Source organism: Capricornis sumatraensis, chromosome 8 (assembly GCF_032405125.1).
Source record: "Capricornis sumatraensis isolate serow.1 chromosome 8, serow.2, whole genome shotgun sequence".
Taxonomy (NCBI): domain Eukaryota; kingdom Metazoa; phylum Chordata; class Mammalia; order Artiodactyla; family Bovidae; genus Capricornis; species Capricornis sumatraensis.
Genome location: NC_091076.1, coordinates 38,791,761 through 38,814,159, shown reverse-complemented (window position 1 = coordinate 38,814,159; position 22,399 = coordinate 38,791,761). Strand labels below are relative to the sequence as shown.

General features: G+C 37.8%; 1 protein-coding gene across 11 annotated transcripts in view; it reads left to right on the top strand.

Moving 5' to 3' along the window:
* DLG2 (discs large MAGUK scaffold protein 2) overlaps positions 1-22,399 on the top strand; it is a 1,427,929-nt gene that overhangs the window by 776,498 nt on the left and 629,032 nt on the right. For all 11 annotated transcript variants that reach the window (XM_068976931.1, XM_068976935.1, XM_068976933.1 and 8 more), the window contains one exon: positions 21,970-22,106. In XM_068976931.1, coding sequence (XP_068833032.1) covers positions 21,970-22,106 — 137 coding nt within the window. The remainder of the gene's footprint in view (positions 1-21,969; positions 22,107-22,399) is intronic.

The window sequence follows — 22,399 nt, the reverse complement described above, 5'->3', positions numbered from 1 at the left end:
TTCAAATAGTTTTATTCTTAGATACAAAGCCTTGTCCTAGTCCTGGGAAATGTCCTGAGATACAATAGATTGAAATGACTGAAAATGCTAAACGACAGTAAAGCATCTTCTCGAAGAGTGAGAAGAGTAAAATTGTTTCCATTGGTTTACTATGTTCTCTAAATGCATATTTAAATAAATATTACCAAGATCAAGCAACATTTTTAGGTTCTCTCAACTTGTTTTATTTTTTGTTACAGTAGCCATAAATATTCTTCATGCTTTTCAAAGTAAACAAAATAGTTAAGGAATATAATTTACAAGACAGGAACAGGAAGACGATTACACAGGTTTTGATTAGCAATAATTTGAAATACAAGAAAGTAATTACTTGGAATTTAGGTCAGTTTTTAATTTGATGAAGTGTGAGACTTGATAATGTATGAACTGTGTACCCAGTTACACATTAAAATTAATTGATTGAATCAAGACTTCAGCAACCCCTAAGTATTGAATACAGACATAATTATAATTAATAATAATAGCATTCTAGTGTTTATACTGAGCCAGTAAGTGTTTTGATTTCTCTCATTTTAGTGTGTTTGTCAAATGAAAAATAGATTATTTTCAAATTTATGTTGGCATATTTCACTTGGTGCAATATTTAAGAAAGGAATTAGGACTTTTCCTAAGCACATCAACTTTTAGTTGTATTAAAATGCACATGTCACCAGTTGCTTCATATCAGATAAATGTCAGCAGTCATAGTCATTGCTGTCATTGCCTGAACTCTTTAAACAAATTAAAATTTTAATAGCACAGGTTACAATTAAAACAGGTTCAACTAATGTCCAGTGTGGGAAAGATCAGTATTTTCATAAATTTAGATTTTCGGGGGGTGGGGGTTTAATTGCTAGTTTTGCTACAAGTGGTACATATATGTAGAATTTGTTAGAGTTTGTGAAATTGGAATACAGTGAACAGGCTGGGAGAATAGAACAGTAGTTAGAGCAAAGGCTTTGCTGCCACAGTCTTGGGTTTATGTCCTGGTTCCCTGGTTATTAAATTTCAGACCTTGAGAAAATTGCTTGACCTCTTTCATCATTCTCACTTGAAAAATGGTATAATACCTCCCTCATTCTTTTCTTAATGAGGTTAGATTATATATGCATAACGTATAAAATATGCTTACCATAGTGCCTGGCATGTAATAAGTGTTAAATACAACTACCATTATGATTCCTCACGAATTTACCTTATTTAACATTCATTTTCTGAAAGGAGTAGTCTTTAAAAACTCTGCACTATTTATTGTCCAGCAGGAGAGCACAGGTGACTAGGTCGCCCACCCAAAGAGCCTCCACCTTAACTCCCGTCTGCTGACCACTCCAGGGGTCACGTGAAGATGCGTCCTTGGTGAAACGAATAGGCAGCTTAGATTCCATTGCTAAATTAGTCCTTCAATTTATGTAACCCCAAAATGAGAATAGATTAGCAAGAAAAATATACTGTGTGAATGGCAGAATCAGAAGTACTCAGTATGCTCATTTTAAGAGGTTTGGTAGCTTGAGTTAACATTTTTATGGACAGAATTTCACCTCTAGAATTATGGCTTTTTGTAATTTTTTGCCTCTGTAATGCCAAAATATGATGACAAATGTAGAAAGAGAGGCTGAAATAAAATGGAAAGACCACCATGGTGTAAATGGGCCTACTTCTCAGGATCTTAATCAGCTATGCTTTTATCTTAACATTTCTGTTAGTCTGAACTTATTCTATCACAAAATTCCCAAATCAGGGCTAATAGGACATGGTATGTTTCCTATTAACATGAATTAAGATATAAAAAAGTACAGTTAAGGAGTAAAAGCTTTGGGAATCTTTTAAGATAACTTGTTTAATAAGAAATTAACAATTACAATTTGTTCTGTTTGTTTATTCCATCAACAAATATTTATTGAGTTTCTAGTGTTATCTAGGCACAGAGCAACAAAAAGAGTTAAATTGTAAAGTGCCTGACAGATTCCCACTTCAGGCAGAAAAACTCTAGATATTGCTGCACAAAAAAAAAGAGACTGTGGTATACCTTAGTAGCAACTCATCCATCCATGACCTCTTATTTGAATAGATCCCCATTCTTCTTAGATCTGTTTTACCCCTTGTTTTGTCCCACCCAGAGTGTAAACTTCACACTGGAAGACAGAACCAGCATCAGATTTAATTTAGATAGTATGGTATCAATTTACTTGACTTCGTTTGTCAAGAATATTTTTTTTTCTATTTCTGTTACAGCAAAGATCTTATGGCATTACCTGTAGTGTCATACATATTATTGTGTAGCTAGCTGCTTCTTTAATCTTTTCCAGTATACTTACAAAAAGTATTTGATGATCCTTTGGAGGGCTTTCCTGGTGACTCAGATGGTAAAGGATCTGCCTGCAATGCAGAAGAGTTGAGTTCATTCCCTGGATCAGGAAGATCCCCTGGAGAAAGGGTATGGCTACCCACTCCAGTATTCTTGCCTGGAGAATTCCATGGGCAGGGGATCCTGGTGGGCTGCACTCTATGGGGTCTCTAAGAGTCAGACACAGCTGAGCGACTTACACTTTCACTTTCACATTGGAGAATGAGGTATGTTCTAGAGCAGTGATTCAACCAAATCCTCATTAAATCTGCATCTGCCCACAGCTGTCTCATATCCCCAAATTACTGAACATATATCTCCAAAAAATGTAAGCTAGTTATGTCAGTTATTGGCACATATTTATAGTTTCTAAACATTTGGAATTGTGTTGCCAATGCCAGCACAACTGCAAATATGTAAACATTATTAATTATATTTTATATCATGTGTGTGTAGAACATGCTCATATTAAGGATAGGCAAAGTGAAGAGTAAGTGGAAAGGATTCATTAGGAAGGTGATATGAGGAAAAGATTGAACCCAGATCTGTAATTAATCTGTTTTCCATGCAATAAACCCAATTGTAATGATGAATAACAATATTCTAAGAGAGTTTGGGAAATAAAATATAAGATCATGTGAGTGACAGTGATCTCACAGTTGTGTATCTGATAACTCATTTTATATTCTAGTATTTAATAATATACATTAATCTTACCTAAAGTTTATATAAACATAAGTAATTTGAAGTTTATAAAGAATTATCATCATTTTTGACTCTCATTGCAATCTTGGGAATGCAGGCAAAGGGAATGGATATTCTTTGAATACGAGTTCTCAATACAATGTTGTTCCTTCTCATATATTATCATAATCAGTTATTACTGTGTTATTGTAAGATAGCTTTATCCTCCAGATAAAACTGATGCTGAGAAAAGCTAAACAACTTTTTACAAAGTCACATAGATTTTAAATGATAGAACCAAGGTTTTGTGGCAGTAAGCTTTTCACTGCATCACACAGTGAGCTGGCATATATTGTAATATCCATCTTCAGTTCAGTTCAGTTCATTCGCTCAGTCGTGTCCAGCTCTTTGCGACCCCATGAATTGCAGCACACCAGGCCTCCCTGTCCATCACCAACTCCCAGAGTTCACTCAAACTCACATCTGTCGAGTCAGTGATTCGATCCAGCCATCTCATCCTCTGTCATCCCCTTCTCCTGCCCCCAGTCCCTCCCAGCATCAGAGTCTTTTCCAATGAGTCAACTACATATTAGGAAATAGACCTATTGAGAGGCGTTACTCCAAAGGTCCATTATTTGGAGTGATTTACTCCAAAAGTCCATATATTATTTTATCATGTGTGCCTGCTCAGTCATGTCTAACCTTTGTGACCCCATGGACTATAGCACACCAGGATCCTCTGTCCATGAGATTTTCCAGGCAAAAATACTGGAGTGGGTTGCCCTTTCCTCCTCCAGGAGATCTTCCCAACGCAGGGATCAAACCAGCGTCTCTTGTATCTCCTGCATTGGCAGGCAGAGTCTTTACCACTGAACCACCTGGGAAGCCCCATTTAATCATGTAAATTATGACATATCTTTTTTTTTCCTGTTTTATTGAGATATAGTTGACATATATCAACTATACAAATTTAAGGTGTATAGCAATAATAGTTTGATTTGCATAAATTGTAAAATGATTATCTCAGTAAGTTTAGTTAGTATCCATCATTACAAATAGACACAATAAAAAGAAAAAACTTTCCTTATGAAGAGAACTCTTAGGATTTACTCTGTTAACCACTTTCACATATGTCGTACAGCAGTGTTAGCTACAGTTATCATGCTATACATTACATCTCCAGTAGTTACTTATGTAACTGGAGATTTGTACCTTTTGACCACCTTCTTCCGATTCCTCCTCCCCCTGCCCCCCACCCCTGGTAACCACAAACCTGACCTGGTTTTCTGTGAGTTTGTTATTGATTTTGTTGTTCTTCGTTTCTACATATAAGCAAGATCATAGAGTATTTGTCTTTCTCTCTCTTACTTGGCATAATTCCATCAATATTTATCCATGTTATCACAAATGGCAGAACTTAATTTCATATGGCTGAAAAATATTCCATTGTGTACATATATACCACAACTTCTGTATCTATTTTTCTGTCGTGAACATTTAGTTTGTTTCTTGGCTATTGTATATAAGGGTGTTATGAACATGGGGGTCCATATACCTTTTCCAGTTAGTGTTTTGGTTTTCTTTGGCTATATCTGCAGTGGAAGCATGGGGTCCTAACCACTAGATGGCTATGGAGTTTCTCGTGTGATAGTTCTATTTTTAATATTTTGAGAATTCTTTGTGCTGTTTTTCATAGTGACTAAACAAGTTTACAGTGGTATAACTGTAACCTTTATATATTTTTCAATTCCACCAAAAGTGCAGAGTTCCCTTTTTTTACATCCTTGCTGGCATTTTTCTCTTATCTTTTTGATGGTGGCTTTTCTAACAAGTATCAGGTGATATTGCATATATCTCATTATGGTTGTCACTTGCATTTCCTTAATGACTAGTAATGTGAGCATCTTTTCATGTACCTGTTGGCTATTCATCTAACTTCTTGGGAACTCTCTATTCTGATCTTTTGTCCAGTTTTTAACTGAATTGTATTTTATGGTTTGTTTTTTGTTTTGTTTTTACTTTTAACTATTGAGTTGTATGAGTTCTTTATATGAGTTCTTTGTATACTATGCAAAATATATAGTAATCCTTATCAAATATGTGGCTTGTAAATATTTTTCCTATTCTGTAGATTATCTTTTTACTTCATCAATCATTTCTTTTGCTGTACAGAAGATTTTTAGTTTGATATAATCCCAGTTGTTTATTTTTCATTTTGTTCTTTAAGCTTTAAATGTCATATCCAAAAATGTATTACCAAGACTCATATCAAGGAAGTTTTTCTCTAAATTTTCTCTTGGAAGTTTCATTATTTCAGGTCCTATGATACTTAACCCATTTGAAGTTAATTTTTGTGAGTGGTATGAAATAGGAATCTACTTTTACTCTTTTACATGTGGCCATCCTGTTTTGCCAGCATTGTTTATTGAAGAGGCTGACTTTTGTCCATTGAGTACTCTTGGATTCCTTGTCACATTAGTTGACTGTATATGCTTGTCTTTATTTCTGTGCCCTCAGTTCTGTTCCACTAATCTGTCTCTCTTTATGCCAGTACCATGCTGTTTTAACTGTTGTGTCTTTATGGTATAGTTCGAAATCAAGGTGTGACGTTTACTGCTTTGTTGTTCCTTCTCAAGTTTGTTAAGTAATTCTTAAAGAGATTCAAATACCAGGATTTCTTTGTGAAAATTAAATCTGTTTAGGTGAAAGTATAAGATTGAAGCTAAAGGCACATGATGCATGCCTTATGCCACTAGATATGTAACATAGAACAGGTTATTGTAAAAATTTTAAGGATTTATATGAAATAATTTTAGTCCCATTGAAATAGATTTTATGTCAAAGCAAAGGTGCTGTTGTTGTATAATTGAAGATACTAGCACTCCTCATACAGTAATGCAGTAAGGGAGTTTCTCATACTCAAAGATTCCAAACATCTTCTTTAGCATGTCTGAAATCAGAAGATAAATACTAAAAATACAGGTTAGTGAATTCATAAATCTGAGCCATAATGAGTAAGTCTTCCATTGTTTCATAGAGAGCAAAATGTCCTTGCAAAAAGAGGTACTTGTATAATTATTTCAATTACATAACTCTCACTCTTTCCCAGTACCCAAGATAAATCCAGACTTTCCAATTATCTCTTTCACAAAGAGCCCCATAAGGATGATTAAGTGATGATTGCTTCCCCATCAGGAAGTAATGAAGTCAGACATCTGCTGAAAATGCCCGCTTGAACTCTTTGGTGAATTACAGTATGCTTATAAATGAATTTATGAATTTAGGGTTAGCTCTTAGATTCTTAGCAGATTGCAAATGTCTCTTGATGTTATATTTTGTATTTCAAAGTTTGGTTTTTATGAATAAGCTATGATAAACAGAGAATAGAGAGGGGGAGGAACCAGGAAAAGCTAATATTTCTAACAAAATCATGAACATGGAATTAAGATATTAAAAAGTTTCCCCAAGTGAGTTTTAATAAGTGATAACTGAATATAGTGAAGAAGAAAGACAAAAAATGTAGGAAGGAAAAAATAGACTACCACTCTCCATAGAATATAATTTAATGTATTTTTCAAAGAACACAAACACTAATGAGGATAATTGGTAGTCATCAAATCATATCACGTTATTTCCTTGCTTAAGACTCTTCAGAGGCTTCCCATTGTCACTAATATAAGGTCCAAATTCTGTAACATATCACCACTGGACCTTCACAGCCTCTGTTTTTCCACTTCAGTTCTCAGTATTTCCTCCTAACCCCATTCATTCCTTTGACCATAATGATCAAGACTTTATCACCTTTCTACGAACTACTCCCTCACTCCAAGATTCCAGTGAAAATGATTCTGGGATGTTGGTAGAATGTATGGGCTGGGGTCTCCTCTTTCCTTTTGACCTTTCCGGATTCTTCCAGTTGGTGTTAGCATATTAGTTTTGCTTTCTTTACCAGGACTTCCTGTTTAAGATAACTCATGCAAGTGGCTGGCCAGAGCGGGTGGTCTCAGTCCGTGCGTTCCCTAACGATTTCTCCTAAGAGACTTCATACTCAAGATACTTCTTGGGAATTAGGACAGAAGTCTCTTTCTTCTGTAACTGCTTCCTGTAGGTGTAGTCCTGCCTAGTAGACTAGACGGCTCTCTCCACCTGACCTCAATCGTGATATTCTGTGCCTGAAACCAGCATTCACCCTCATAGTAACAACAGTTCAGTCTGAAACTTTCGGATCCTCTCAGAGATGCTTAGAGTTCCTCACTGTCTCTCTTCTAGGCATTGAACAGGGCTCAGCTCAGCTGTCATTGTTGCCAAGAAGTTTTCTCTAACCCTGCTATCTGCCTTTTTCAAAAGCACTTGCTTCTGCATGCTGTTTCTCATTTCTTCCACCCTGGTCTATAAGTTCCTCGAGGACAGCAAGTGTGTCCTATTCACATGTATGTTTCCCTGCCAGTGTCATGAGCTGAATGGTGTCCCCACAAAAGATGTTGAAGTCTTAACTCCCAGGACCTGTGTGTGTGACTGTAATTGAAAATAGGAAACTTGCTGATGTTCAGGGTTAAGATGAGATGATTATGGTTGGCCTTAATCTATTAATAATATAATTGGTATCCTTATGAAAAGATGAAAGTCAAACACAGACATACACACAGGGAGAATGTCATGTGAAGATGAAGGCAGAGATGGGAGTGATGCACTATAACCCAAGGAATGCCAAAGATTGTCAGCACAACACTGGAAGCTAGGAGTGAGGCATGAAGCAGATTTTCCTTCAAAGCCCTAGGAGGGAACCACACCTGCTGATGCCTTGATCTGGACTTCCAGCCTCCAGAACTGTCAGACAATAAATTTCCATTGTTTAAGTCACCCCGTTTGTGGCACTTCATTTCAGCAGCCCTAAAAAACTGATATAGCCTGGAACTTAAATGTTCTTTAAAGAATGAATGAAGTAACTCACTACCACAGTATTTTAACAGCCTGAGCCCTTTTCTTCAAGGTTCATTAAAGTAAACTTACTGAAAAAGGATTCAGCCATCTTTATTTAATCCATTAATTTTAAAAATTAGTTTTTAGGGTATCCCTGCTTCCAGGGAACATAAATAGAAATAGCTACTGTTCCCTTTATCTTTAAAGTGCTACTGTCCAATATGGGGGGTGGTAATTAAACTTTACAGCAGAGCTGACAGTTGTGGTATGTTTATGGCAGTTGTCCATTCTGGCTGGTTGGTGTTCATGCTATAGCAGCTATTAAAACTTTTCAGATGAGGTGTTACTGGATAAGAGCCTTTGTATATGGAAATTTATCAAAACCCATCCAGACACCCTTCAGACTTTCTTGTCTGCTTTCCCCAGCAATAACCCCACCAACTGAGACATTCCCATCAAGCTTCAACAGATGAGTTATATATCTCAAGTTACCACTTGGTAACAGTAGTTACCACTGTTTTTTGGTGACTTTGTATGTTGGGATCTGGATGCCTCCAAACAGTCTGGGCAGTGTTCAGAATCAATGTTAATGACCTTGCTTTAACTGGCAACCAGAATTCTTCCTGGCAACCAGGTTCTTCCAGAACCTGGAAGAAACATGCAGATGGACTTGGTTGATAGGTAGAGGCAGTGCCTCTCATGTATTTTTCATGCTGGAAGCTTGGAGGATGTTTCATTTCAAGTACATTAGAGGATAAGCCAGTAGAGAACATCTGAGCACACTTCATCATACTCCCCCTGTGAGCAGTCAACTGTGATCAGAGCAGGTTGTTTCATTTGCAAAGATGAAGGCAAGGGAGTGCTGCTTATTCTTGGATGTAATAGAGAGTAAATATGTCTCTCATTGCTAATCTCTATTGTTTCTTTAGATACAATAGACACTTCATTAATTCCCAAACACACAAGGCAAGAGTTGGCATATTAAAAATGCTCAATATGGATTATTGGGGTCACTTTTTCTCTGAAGCTAAAGCAGTCAGCTAAAATATACACATATCTGTTAATGTGGGATGCTTGATATTCAGAATACACCTATGCCATGTATTCACTTGGTCTTTGAACAATTCAATCATTAGTTCATCCTGCCAGTATTTACTAAACAATCACCATATGCCAGCAGTATGCATAATATGGTCTATTTTTATGCAGTCTCTACTTTCCAGGATCAGGATTTAGTTGAAGAAAGAAGATCAACACACACAAAAGACTAGTTCCAAAAGTGATTTAATCTAACTGCTTGCACTTTCTGTGCTTATACTACTAGACCACTAGAATTGCTGAAGGAAAAAAAAAATAATTACTAGAATACTGCTATTATTAATTCATAGTCACAAACCCTAACTAGACAATCAACAGTTCCTTGCAACTTTTCTGCCTTTTTCTAATCAGTTATTTCTTCTATCTTCCTTAATATGTATTTCCAAATTTCTGTACTTTCTTTAAATCTCTGACTTCACCACTTCCCTCGTCTTGGCCCATGACCACACTTTGTTATCAGAGTAAATTGGAGATGACAACTACTTTAGGGCACTGCCATTACCCAGTAATCTCAATCTTTATCTATACCATCCTTTTCTCCTTCCCTCCTAACTCAGTGGAGAAAGAGTCCTTCTCTCTCCATTCATTCATTTATCCCAAAGTGTTATGCACTGTGTGTGTATGTGTCCAACTCAGTCATGCCAACTCCTTGTGACCCCACAAACTCTAGCCCGCCAGGCTCCTCTGTCCATGGGATGCTCCAGGCACAGCATCAGTGAGTACAAGGAATATGGTTCTTCTCCTCTGACAGCCTATATTATACCTAAGATTACCTGTTGCTTTCATGTCAACTATTTCTCAAGTAAGTTTCTCAGATGAGGCACGCTATCTCCCCACTCTGGGTGTTTCCTTCTGTAGGGTCGGTCACTCCCCACTCTCTTTTTCCTGGCTCATTTTCATCTTCTAGGTCTCAGATGAGATATCAGGACCTACAGATAGCCTTCTCTGACACCCTTCCCCAAGCCAAAATAGTTGGCCCACCTGTGTGCTCCCATAGTTCCTGTTCCTCTCCTATCAAAACTTACCACACCAGATTTTCACTGCCTCTTGTCTTACCTTCCATTAGAAAAGAACCATAAGTCAAACTCTAAGTCACTGATATAACCACAGTGTATATTGGGCAGTCCTTGGCACGTGAGTAGTTACCAGTAAGTGTTTGTTGAATGAGTTACCTCATTCTATTTATTGGATTGGCCAAAAAGTTTGTTCAGGTTTTTCTGTAACATCTTATGGGAAAACACAATTGAACTTTTTGACCAACCCAATAAATAGAAGTGAAAGGTTGATATAGATAATTTCTGTGGTTCAACTTAGAAATGAACAACTTAGAGTTGGCCAAGACTTGAGTGGTCTTGAAAATTAAAATGCTCAAGGCATTTCAGATGGGGAAACAGGAGTACTAATATAAAACCAGCACAGCAAGATCATCCTGCTTGCAGGGAAGCTTAGGAGCAGAGAAGTAAGGACTAGTGAGAAGAAGGTAAATAGCATTCCTATAGAACAGTGATGGACCATTTCAAGTAACAGAGCAACAGAATGAATGTGGAATTTTAGAGAAAGAGTAGCCTGGAAAGTCTTCACTGAATAGCTTGGAAAATCAGGCAAGGAAAGACTGGAATCAAGGAATGTGATCACGAGCCTTTACACTAAAGCAAGAATGATTGGATAAGCACTTAATGATTTTGTGAACTGCAGTAACACACACACACACACACACACTCGCTTCCCAACTAGCTCAGTTGACAAAGAACAAAGAATACACCTGTAATGCAGAAGTCACAAGAGATACCAGTTTGATCGCTGGGTCAGAAAAGATCCCCTGGAGGAGGGCATGGCAGTCTACTCCAGAATTCTTGTTTGGAGAATCCCATGGACAGGGTCTGGCGGGCTAACAGTTCATAGAGTTGCAAAAAATCACACACAACTGAAGCGACTTAGCACACAGGCATACACACACATTTCATGCCATCCTCTCCTATTGGGAATGAATGAAGTAACTACAAACTAGACCGTTCTCCCAGGCAAGGAACCCACCCAGTCATCCAGAATTTTCTTCCAAAAAATTGGGAATTCCTGATAGGCCCTTGTTCTTTCTGCATTACATAGAACAAATACTGATTACTTTTATATTCCTACTCTCATCATATTATACTACCCTGTTTCTTCCCTTATTTCTTTTACTATTTCTCACTTCATTTTATATTATTATATTATCTTTATTTTATTGCTCTGAAACAGTGTTTCTCACAATGTGGTCCTCATGCCACTAGCATTAGCATCATGTGAGGGCCTATTAGAAATGCAAATTCGGGAGCCCACGCCATATAGGCTGTATCAGAAACTGGGGATACAGGCCAAATTCACTTCTCTCAAATAATAGTTATTCCTCAAGGCATACACCACAGAATCCTATTCTCTCTATAATCTCTTTCTTGTGGGGAATTCATTTTCATAGTTTCAATTACTGCTGCTGTGTTGAAAAGTGCCCAGGCTTGTGTGTGTATATATATGATTTCATTAGAAAGAGGTTGATATATGCATGCCAATGGTTGATTCATGCTGATATTTGGCAGAAACCAACAAAATTTCTGTAAAGCAATTATCCTTCAATTTAAAAATTAATTAAAAATTTGAAAATAAATAATTTTTTTAAATAAGCAAATAAAGGAAAGGAAAGAGGTAGACACCCTTACCACTACTTAAACTGTATAAATTAGATGCTCTATTAATTTCCTGGTGCTATTTTAACAAATGGGCTTCCCTGGTGTCTCAGTGGTAAAGAATCTGCCTGCCAATGCAGGCGATGCAGGTTCAATTCCTGGACTGGGAAGATCCCCTGGAGAAGGAAATGGCAATCTACTCCAGTATTCTTGTCTGAGAAATCGCATGGACAGAGGGGCCTGGATGGCTACAGTCCATGGGGTTGCAAAAGAGCCGGACATGACTTAGTAACTAAACAACAACAACACAGCTTAACAAATGATCATAAACTAGGTCACTTGAAACAACGTAAATTTATTCTCTTAATAGTTCTAGAGCCTGCAGGTCTGGGATCAGGATGTCAGCCTGATTGATTCCTCCTGGAGGGCTCTGGGGAGAGTCTGGTTCATGCTCCTCCTCTGGTTTTGGTGGTTGCTGGCAGTCCTTGGCATTCCTTGACTTGCAGGTGTACCATCCTCCTCTCTGTCATCATGTCCATTCTTCTCTGTGTGTTTCTGGGTTCAAATTTCCTCTTCTAATAAAGACACTAATCATTAGATTGGGGCTCACAGTAATCCAGTATCAGTTCAGTTCAGTGGCTCAGTCCTGTCCGACTCTTTGCGACCCCATGGATTGCAGCACGCCAGGTTTCCCTGTCCATCACCAACTCCCGGAGCTTACTCAAACGCACGTCCATCATGTCAGTGATGCCATCCAACCATCTCATCCTCCATTGTCACCTTCTCCTCCCACCTTCAATCTTTCCTAGCACCAGGGTCTTTTCAAATGAGTCAGTTCTTCGCATCAGATGGACCAAGTATTGGAGTCTCAGCTTCAACATCAGTCCTTCCTAAGAATATTCAGGCCTGATTTCCTTTAAGATGGACTAATTTCATCTCCTTACAATCCAAGGGACTCTCAAGAGTCTTCTCCAATACCACAGTTCAAAAGCATCAATTCTTCAGGCTCAGCTTTCTTTATAGTATAGTATAACTTCATCTAAAGTTGAGTCCATCTGCTAAAACCCTGGTTCCAAATAAAGTCACATTCACAGGTAATTCTTCCCTGGTAGCTTAGATGGTAAAGGATCCTCCTGCAATGTAGGAAACCTCAATTTGATCCCCATGTCAGGAAGATGCCCTGGAGAAGGGAGTGGCTCCCCACTCCAGTATTCTGGCCTAGAGAACTCCATGGACAGAGGAACCTGGCAGGCTACAGTCCATGGGATCATGAAGAGTCAGACACAACTGAGTAATTAACACCACTCACAGCTAACAGGACTTAGGACTTCAGTCTGTTTTTAGAGAAGACATAACTCAGCCTATAGCCACTGCCATGTGAATAGACTGTATTGTGTGGAGTCACATGGAAGAGTCTGAGAAAACTATATGATGTGATACAGAAATGAAGTTAGTAACTAAAGATCCCTGTTTGGAAACTCCAGCTCTTTCAGTAAAAGAGGCTGCAGTAAGTTGAAGAGAAGGTCTTTTCGGGTAGGACAGAAGTATGGTCAAAGCTGGAACAGAATAAAAGCATTGATGGTAAGAGACTGAATATTCTAGAGAGGAAAAAAAGAATAATGAATAAAATTATAGGGTGAAGGAGAAGATTTAGGTTTACAAACAAGAATGTTGCTCATTGCTTTGAGAAATGGTAGGTATAGACATGGAGACTTTTCATAATAAAATAGGACTGGTTTTAGGCTAAAAGTATGAGTAGGTATTTTGAGGTCCATAGAAGAAAAGTTTGGAATGTTGACTGTGGTGAGTTAATTGCATGCTCTGTGAGAGACCCTTAAGTAGGTTTGAGCCTACCTAGCCGGTGCTGTACAAATTTAAAATAGAACCCTTCTTTCAGTTCCAAACTTTGTCCTTTGAGGCCAGGAAGAATCTAGAGAGTAAGAATATACAGCTTTGCTCTTTAGTTAATCATATTTTTAACACTCAATGAGATAAATTATTCTCTCAAAATGAAAAGCACATTCTGGTATTTTTTTAAGCAAAGATTTTTTTTTTTTTTTTCTGAAGGAGAGATGTAAAATCGTCTGTTATCTGTGTAGACTAGACCCACAGGCAAAGTTTTTTGTTTTATTTGTCCACTGAAATGCATGCATGTTCAGAAGTTTTCCCAGACAAGGCCTGTGAGGCTCTAGGCTGGATTCTGTATTTCCTTTAATAAAAACATGTAGTCAGAGTGTACAGAATACCACTATAGATTTGGTTTTGTTGTTTTGTAAAGCGCTAAACACCCTATGTTGCAGATCCTAGATAAACTATGACAGAAGCAGTCAGCTTAATATAATAATGCTAAAGTTTTGGAGATGCCTCAGAGTGTCCACCTGATAAAGTCATTTAAAATGAAGTTGAGCCAAGTTATTGAGTGATCATAAGACATCATGGGACATAGCTCTTTACGCCCATAAAGATTATTGCCCTGTGCTGGATCTGATGGTCTCCAGACAGGTATGCGTGGTGCCTTTGGAAAGGCCCAGGGCACAGTGGTCAGGATCCATAGGAGCCAAGTTATAACGTCCATCCTCACCAAGATGCAGAACAAGGAACATGTAACTGAGGCCTTCCCCAGGGCCAAGTTCATGTTCCCTGGCCACCAGAAGATCCACATCTCTGAGAAGTGAGGATTTACTAAGGTTTTTTTTGTTTTTGTTTTTGTTTTGCAATTTTATTTATACATTTTGAGTGTGCTTAGTCTTCGTTGCTGTGTGGGCTTTTGTCTAGTTGCGGTTCATGGGCTTCTTATTGCAGCGGCTTCCCTTGTTGCAGAGCATGGCCTCTCGGGTGCACGGGCTTCAGTACTTGCAGCTCTGGGTCTCCAGAGCACAGGCTTGATAGTTGTGGCCGTGGGCCCAGTTGCTCTGCAACATATGGGATCTCCCAGGATCAGGGATTGAACCTGTGACTCCTGCACTGGCAGCGGACTCTTTACTACTGAGCCATTTGACACAGATGAATTTGAAAACACAGTGGCAGAAAAGCAGCTCATCTCAGATGGCTGTGGGGTCAAATATCAACACATCCCTAATCATGGCCCCCTGGACAAATGGTGGACCCTGCACTCAGAGCCTCGGCGCTGTCCCTTCCTTGCTCATGCCCACCAATAATTCCTACTGTACTGTCCAAAAAAGACTGTGTGGCTACTTTGTAATCACATGACTCTTACAGGCCTTGGGGGTTTTATTCTAAGCTTCTCCCACACAGTATCAGTCTGTGCTCCCAAGGCTTCCTCCTTCAGGCTTCCCTCTGTCACCGACACCTGCTCCTCAGCACAGTCAGACAAGGGGAAAGGGTGCACGGGGATTCTTCATGTCCTTTTCTTCATAGGAGGAGGAAAAGACTGCTTTGGGAAAGGTTAAGTTAAAGGCTTTATACAGCATGTAGACAATCCGTTCCCTGTGCCTGCATCCTTGAAGTTGACCTGAGAATATACAACTTGGGGATATGCAGGCAATATGCAAAGAGGAACCCAGCTTTATGCACTGAAAGTAATCCTGAAATTATTTGCACATCACATGTTTGTCAAATGGATCAGTTTTTAATTTGGAGAATTAGGTGTTTAAATTTCACTTGCTTTCTCCCTTTGCCAGAGTATAAAATATCCACTGATTTTACTTCCTTTGTAATTTTCATACTCATTTTATGTCCACTTTCTTTAACACTGACACTGCCTAGGCTTGTTTAGTATTATCCTTAAGAGCCAAACGTTTCACAGTCAATAGTGCTAGGGTCAGTTTTTAGGATGAGACCTACCAACTCTTGTCACTGAGTTTAATTTATAATTGATTAGTTTGCTATCTCCTGATGATCTGGGGCTATTTGTGTATCATGGACACATCTTTTCAGTGCCGTAACCCATTCTCTAAATTGGTCACTTAACAAAAATCAGTGTTCCTTAATCAAATCTTTTTTTTTTAATTTTAATTTTACTTTATTTTACTTTACAATACTTTATTGGTTTTGCCATACATTGACATGAATCCACCACGGGTGTACATGAGTTCCCAAACATGAACCCCTCTCCCACCTCCCACCCCATATCATCTCTCTGGATCACCCCCGTGCACCAGCCCCAAGCATCCTGTATCCTGCATCGAACATAGACTGACGATTCCTTTCTTACGTGATAGTATACCTGTTTCAATGCCATTCTCCCAAATCATCCCACCCTCTCCCTCTCCCTCAGAGTCCAAAAGTCCGTTATACACATCTGTGTCTCTTTTGCTGTCTCGCATACAGGGTCATCATTACCATCTTTCTAAATTCCATATATATGTGTTAGTATACTGTATTGCTATTTTTCTTTCTGGCTTACTTCACTCTGTATAATTGGCTCCAGTTTCATCCACCTCATTAGAACTGATTCAAATGTATTCTTTTTAATGGCTGAGTAATACTCCATTGTGTATATGTACCACAGCTTTCTTATCCATTCTTCTGCTGATGGACATCTAGATTGCTTCCATGTCCTGGCTATTCTAAACAGTGCTGCAATGAACATTGGGGTACATGTGTCTCTTTCAATTCTGGTTTCCTCGGTGTGTATGCCCAGCAGTGGGATTGCTGGGTCATAAGGCAGTTCTATTTGTATTTTTTTAAGGAATCTCCACACTGTTCTCCATAGTGGCTGTACTAGTTTGCATTCCCACCAACAGTGTAGGAGGGTTCCCTTTTCTCCACACCCTCTCCAGCATTTATTGCTTGCAGATTTTTGGATCGCAGCCATTCTGACTGGTGTGAAGTGGTACCTCATTGTGGTTTTGATTTGCATTTCTCTGATAATGAGTGATGTTGAGCATCTTTTCATGTGTTTGTTAGCCATCTGTACGTCTTCTTTGGAGAAATGCCTATTTAGTTCTTTGGCCCATTTTTTGATTGGGTCGTTTATTTTTCTGGAATTGAGCTGCATAAGTTGTTTGTATATTTTTGAGATTAGTTGTTTGTCAGTTGCTTCATTTGCTATTATTTTCTCCCATTCAGAAGGCTGTCTTTTCACCTTGCTTATATTTTCCTTTGTTGTGCAGAAGCTTTTAATTTTAATTAGATCCCATTTGTTTATTTTTGCTTTTATTTCCAGTATTCTGGGAGGTGGATCATAGAGGATCCTGCTGTGATTTATGTTGGAGAGTATTTTGCCTATGTTCTCCTCTAGGAGTTTTATAGTTTCTGGTCTTACATTTAGATCTTTAATCCATTTTGAGTTTATTTTTGTGTGTGGTGTATCTTTATACTAGTCATTGTATTTATCTTGTTAAGGACCACTCTAGCTTATCTATCTTACCATAATATAGGTTTTGAGTGTTTGCTAGGCATGTCTGTCTCAAGTTCCAGCACAGGGGAGCTGGGATTTTATGAACATTTTGTGATCTAAGTCAGGGCAGCTGACTCTTTAGTCACTGAGTCAGTTTGGATGTATTGGTTTGAAAAATGCATTCTCTTTTATCAATTCAAACTCAATATTGAAGACCCAGCCTGAATGCTAAACCTTGTTAATTTCTCCTGCTCTTCTAGAAGTAAGTCATGGTCCCCTCTGTACTCACATATCATAGTACCATGATAGAGCTGATCCTAACCAGTTCAGTTATGTCAAGATGTTTAGGTATTCGTTTTTCCAGACAACTTGAGAGCTTCCTAAAGCAGAGAATTTTTATTTATCAAGAATCTATTTTGTGCGACTTCCCTGGTGGTCCAGTGTTAAAGAATCTGACTTCCAATGTGGGGGACAGAGGTTCGATCTCTGGCTGGGGAACTAAGATCCCACATGCCTTGGGGCAGCTAAGCTCATGAGCCACAGCTAGAGAGAAGCCCTCATGCCACAGTGGAAGATCCCGTCTGCCGCACCTGAGACCAACACAGCCAAATAAATAAATAAATATTTTTTTAAAAGAATCTATTTTACAATAACTGTAAATGGAATATAACATTTCAAAACTGCATAAATATTTTTAAAAGAAATTTTGAAAAAAAGAATCTCCATTATGCGCCAGTTACTCTAGAGCATAGATACACTTATTCCCCTGTTACAGATTAGGAGGGTGGGACTGCAGTTCACACCGTCACTAGATGGGATGGTCAGGACTCGAGGATGCATCTGCTGTTACCCCCTGCCTCCCCAGTGGTTGCTATAAGCTCTGTGTAGACTAAGATGGGGAGGTAACCAGACTGCGCGTGCAGCAATGGCCTGCCCCATACAGTTATCAAACCTAACTGAGGACACCTGCTTTCTCAGCTGTCCCCCTCTCTTTAAAGCCACCAGCTTCCTCTTTAAGGGGAATCTTTCTCAGAGACAGGGGGCTTTCCTTGTGCTCTTCTATTCATTTGCTTATCCATTCTTTCATTTAGTGTGTATTTAAGAGGTAACTGTGTACCTACCCTTGTTCTACTGCATAGCATGAAACCGTTAAAAATCCCTGTCATCCGGAGTTTATATTTTCACCAAGAAGATGGACAATAAAAAAATAAAATATACACCCATGGCAGATTCATGTCGATGTATGGCATAACCAATACAGTATTGTAAAGTAAAATATATATATATATATATGATTTATCTAGTATATTACAAGGTGGTAAGCGCTAAGGGATAGTGAGAATAGAGCAGGATAAGGAGGTGGGGTGGATTGTTAGGGGACAGTTATTAAACAGACAGGTCAGAGTCAGGCTTCCAAAGAAACTGAAATTTTAACAATGCCCTGAAGGCAGAGTGTTCCAGGCAACAGTAACAGCTAGAGCAAATGCCTTGAGATGGAAGGGTGTCTGGGGTGTTCTAGAAATGTCAAGGCCGTCAGTGTGTCTAGAGTGGATTGAAGGCGTGAAGTATGAGCACATGAAGGGAGACGATGGTCCTATAAAGTAGACAGACTACCTCTGTTTTAGCAGAGTGTGTGTAAGGAAGCCAATGCCTCCAAACTCATGGTTTGAATTTGGACTTATTGCTTGGTGGGACTAGCCCACATGTGTCTTCACAGAGCAGCCCTCCAAACATCAGTACCATCAGCTAAGTTTAGAGCATTGCTTCAGCCAGGTTCAACCACACTTACTCTTATGAACTCATGGATCATTATTTCTATAGTGTTTCTGGTCAATCCATTTTTTTACATTTATGTTGGCTGCAGTTAATAGCAGCTGGTTTTACAATGCATGGTACGCACTCAGGAGATGCTTGTTGAATGAATGGATATATGAGTGAGTGAATGAATGAATAAATGAATGGATGGATGGATGGACAGGACCAGATTCTATTTTATAACACAGATGGATACTTCTGCCTGTAAATAACCTTGTCTTCTGGATATAGACATAAGCTATACATTTAACTTATCATGTTAAATTGAATGATTGAATGTTGAGCAAATATTGATAATTTTTAAATATAGCCATGTTCCATCTAAGTAAGGGAAATTAGGGAAAATGTTTAGTTCTATACCTTTAGACCAGTTCTCTAGCTCTTACTACAATTGCTTTACTTCATCTTAAGCAAAATCACCAGTTAAGGAGTACTTAAGTCTAATCTTAGAGGGAAAAAGTTATTTCCTTTTTAGCTGGTATATTTCTGTCTACAGTATCCATAGTGATTTCATTGTCTTGGTAAAATCCTCAACTTCAAATGTCAACTACATAGTTATTCCCGTTGTTGGACTTATCCTTGTTTGCGGTGGTAATTTGTTTTCTTAGCTCTTCTGTAACTCAGACCGGCTGTGGCATTTACTGTTGGCATAGTAGATGTGGATCAGAGTCCCTGGGCTTTCTTTAACCTTTTGTCCGCAGTTTGGAATGACTTTTGTACTATTGTAATGCAGTAGATTGATCCTAGCATGTGGCTATGAAGCTTTTGTAAATATTGGTATGTTTTTTGAACTTCCCTATAATCATATATAAATATGAAGTAACAGTTTTAGAAAATATGAGCTGATATGTAGTTTCAATTTCATAGAAAATGCCAGTTGGGGACATTTTATTTACTCTTGGTCATCTTTCACTTGATATACAAATTCTTTAAATATGAGGCAAAGAAATACATTTATAGAGCTATACAATGTCAAAACATCAATAAAGAATAGTCACCTCTCTAGTAGGAAATTAAATAACACTTACTTTAAGTGCCCATCAATTTAAATTCATTTTTCTTTTATTGTTAACTATTATAGTTAATTTAATAAAAAAAAACATTTCACTTGAAATATCATTCCAGAGGTGTTACTTTATAATTTACCATGCCATTATTTTTCCATTAACTAATTATTTATGCTATCTTAAGAACAGCATATAGCCCTATTCAATATTTATTCAATACAAGGATAGTGAAATGGAGTATTTTTTATTGTTTTATAAAGTGCCAAACATTTTTATTATAATTTCCTCGTAAAACAAGTGTATGAATTTTTTTTAAAACTGGAGGAGGGGTGGTAATTGCTTAAGACAAATAAGTTACAGAAATTTTCTGTCTTTAGTAACAGAAGTTTTTATTTATATCTTCCTTTCTGAGTAATTGCATGTTAATTGTAATAATTTTCAAATACAATGAAAATATATGCTACAAGTATACTGAATATGTATTCAATCATATTCTGGGAAGGTTTTTAGTTCTTATACTTTTAAAGAGTCCATCAGTTATTCTTTTAAAATGGCCTCATAATGATTTTTTAATAACTCTATTCTTGTTGTCATTCCATAGTTTAATATAAATTAAAGTTTGTGACAACATGGATGGACCTAGAGGATATTATGCTACGTGAAATAAGTCAGACAGAGAAAGACAGATACTGTATAATTTCACTTATGTGTGAAATCTAAAAACTAAAACAAATGAACAAGCATAGCAAAATGGAAACAGAGCTCTAAATACAGATAAAATAAAATGTTTGCCAGAGGAGAGAAAAGTGGATGGGTGGGGAAGAAATAGGTGAGGAAGATTAAGAGGTACAAACTTTTACCTGCAACATGAATGAGTCATGATTGTGAAATGCACAATGTGAGGAATATAGTCAATAACTACGTAATATTTTTGTACAGTGACATATTGTAACTAGACTTCTTATGGTGATTATTTTGAAATGTATAGAAATATCTAATCACTATGTTGTAAATAGGAGCTAGCATAGTAGTGTAGGTTTATTATCCTTCAAGCAAATTCAATCATAGAAGAAGAGATCAAGCTTGTGATTGCCAAGAGTTGAGGGATGACAAGGGGCAGTTAGATGAAGGCACAAACATACAAATTTTCACTTATAAGATAAATAATACTAGGGGTGTAATATGTAACATAATTAACACTGCTGTATGTTAGATATGAAAGTTAAGAGAGGAAATCCTAAGGATTCTCATCACAAGGAAAAATTTGCTTCTGTTTTTTTCATTTTGTATCTATATATGACGTTCACTGAACTTATTATGACAGACATTTCATGATGTATATAAATCAAATCATCATTCTATGTACCTTAATCTTATACAGTACTATGTCAATTATATATCAGTAAAACTGGAAGAAATTTGTATGCCACAGCAGCATAAAATTCTTCTCTCAAAATGGATAATTTCCATGTTTAAAAATGATTTGATATTTCATGGTTTGCTATAAAAATAATATAGTCAAAGTATATAACCTCCTTATTCTTCAGACTGTGTGCAGGGATAATTCATTTGTTTTCATTCTCTTTTAACTACAAGTTAATAGCAGGAAGTGCCAGGAAGTCTGAAAATATGACAAGGTGCCCAGAGAAGGAAACATGAAGGGCAAGCAGTGAACAAATCCTTATCTTCTCTCTGAAATTATTACACCAATATCCAATGTATCTTCTTCATGGCTCTTATCTCCGAATTTGTCAACTCTTCAAATGGCTGAACTTTTCATTTTGAAATGTCAAAAACATCTAGGTCTCTACCCAAACGACTGGCACTACTTCTGTTTGCTATGCTAAAGTAACAACAGCATCAACAAAGATGAGCCCATAGACTAAACGTGGGCAGGACTACACTTGTGTTCTGCTTTATTAGCATTAATCAGCAAGCTTTCAAATATTTAAAGAGCAAAGTTGATTGGAGTGGAATTTATTGTTATTTATTACTATTGAAAACAAATGAAAGCTTAATTTTCTTTGACTGTTGAAGTGTGACTAATAGCGCTTTCTTGAACCAATACAAGGCTTTTGTTTTTCTATTCCTTTTCTGTAGGTTTAGGCTTCAGTATCGCAGGAGGTGTGGGAAACCAGCACATTCCTGGAGACAATAGCATTTATGTCACTAAAATTATCGACGGAGGAGCTGCACAGAAAGATGGAAGATTGCAAGTAGGGGATAGGCTACTAATGGTGAGTGTGACCCAGCAGAGCTGTGAGTGTGTTTATAAAGCTCTTACTCTCCAGGGCATGACTGTCACCGTCAGTTTAGGCTGCCTTCACGGGATACTATAGTCTAGGTGACTTAAACAACACACATTTTATTTTCTGATGGTTTTGGAAGCGGGGAAATTTGAGAGCAAAGTTCTGACCCATCCAGTTTCTGGTGAGGTCTCTCTTCTTGGCTTGCAGGCAAGTGTCTTCCTGCTGCTTCCTCCCGTGGCCTTTTCTCTGTGCTTATCCTGAGAGATCTTTCTCTTCTCATA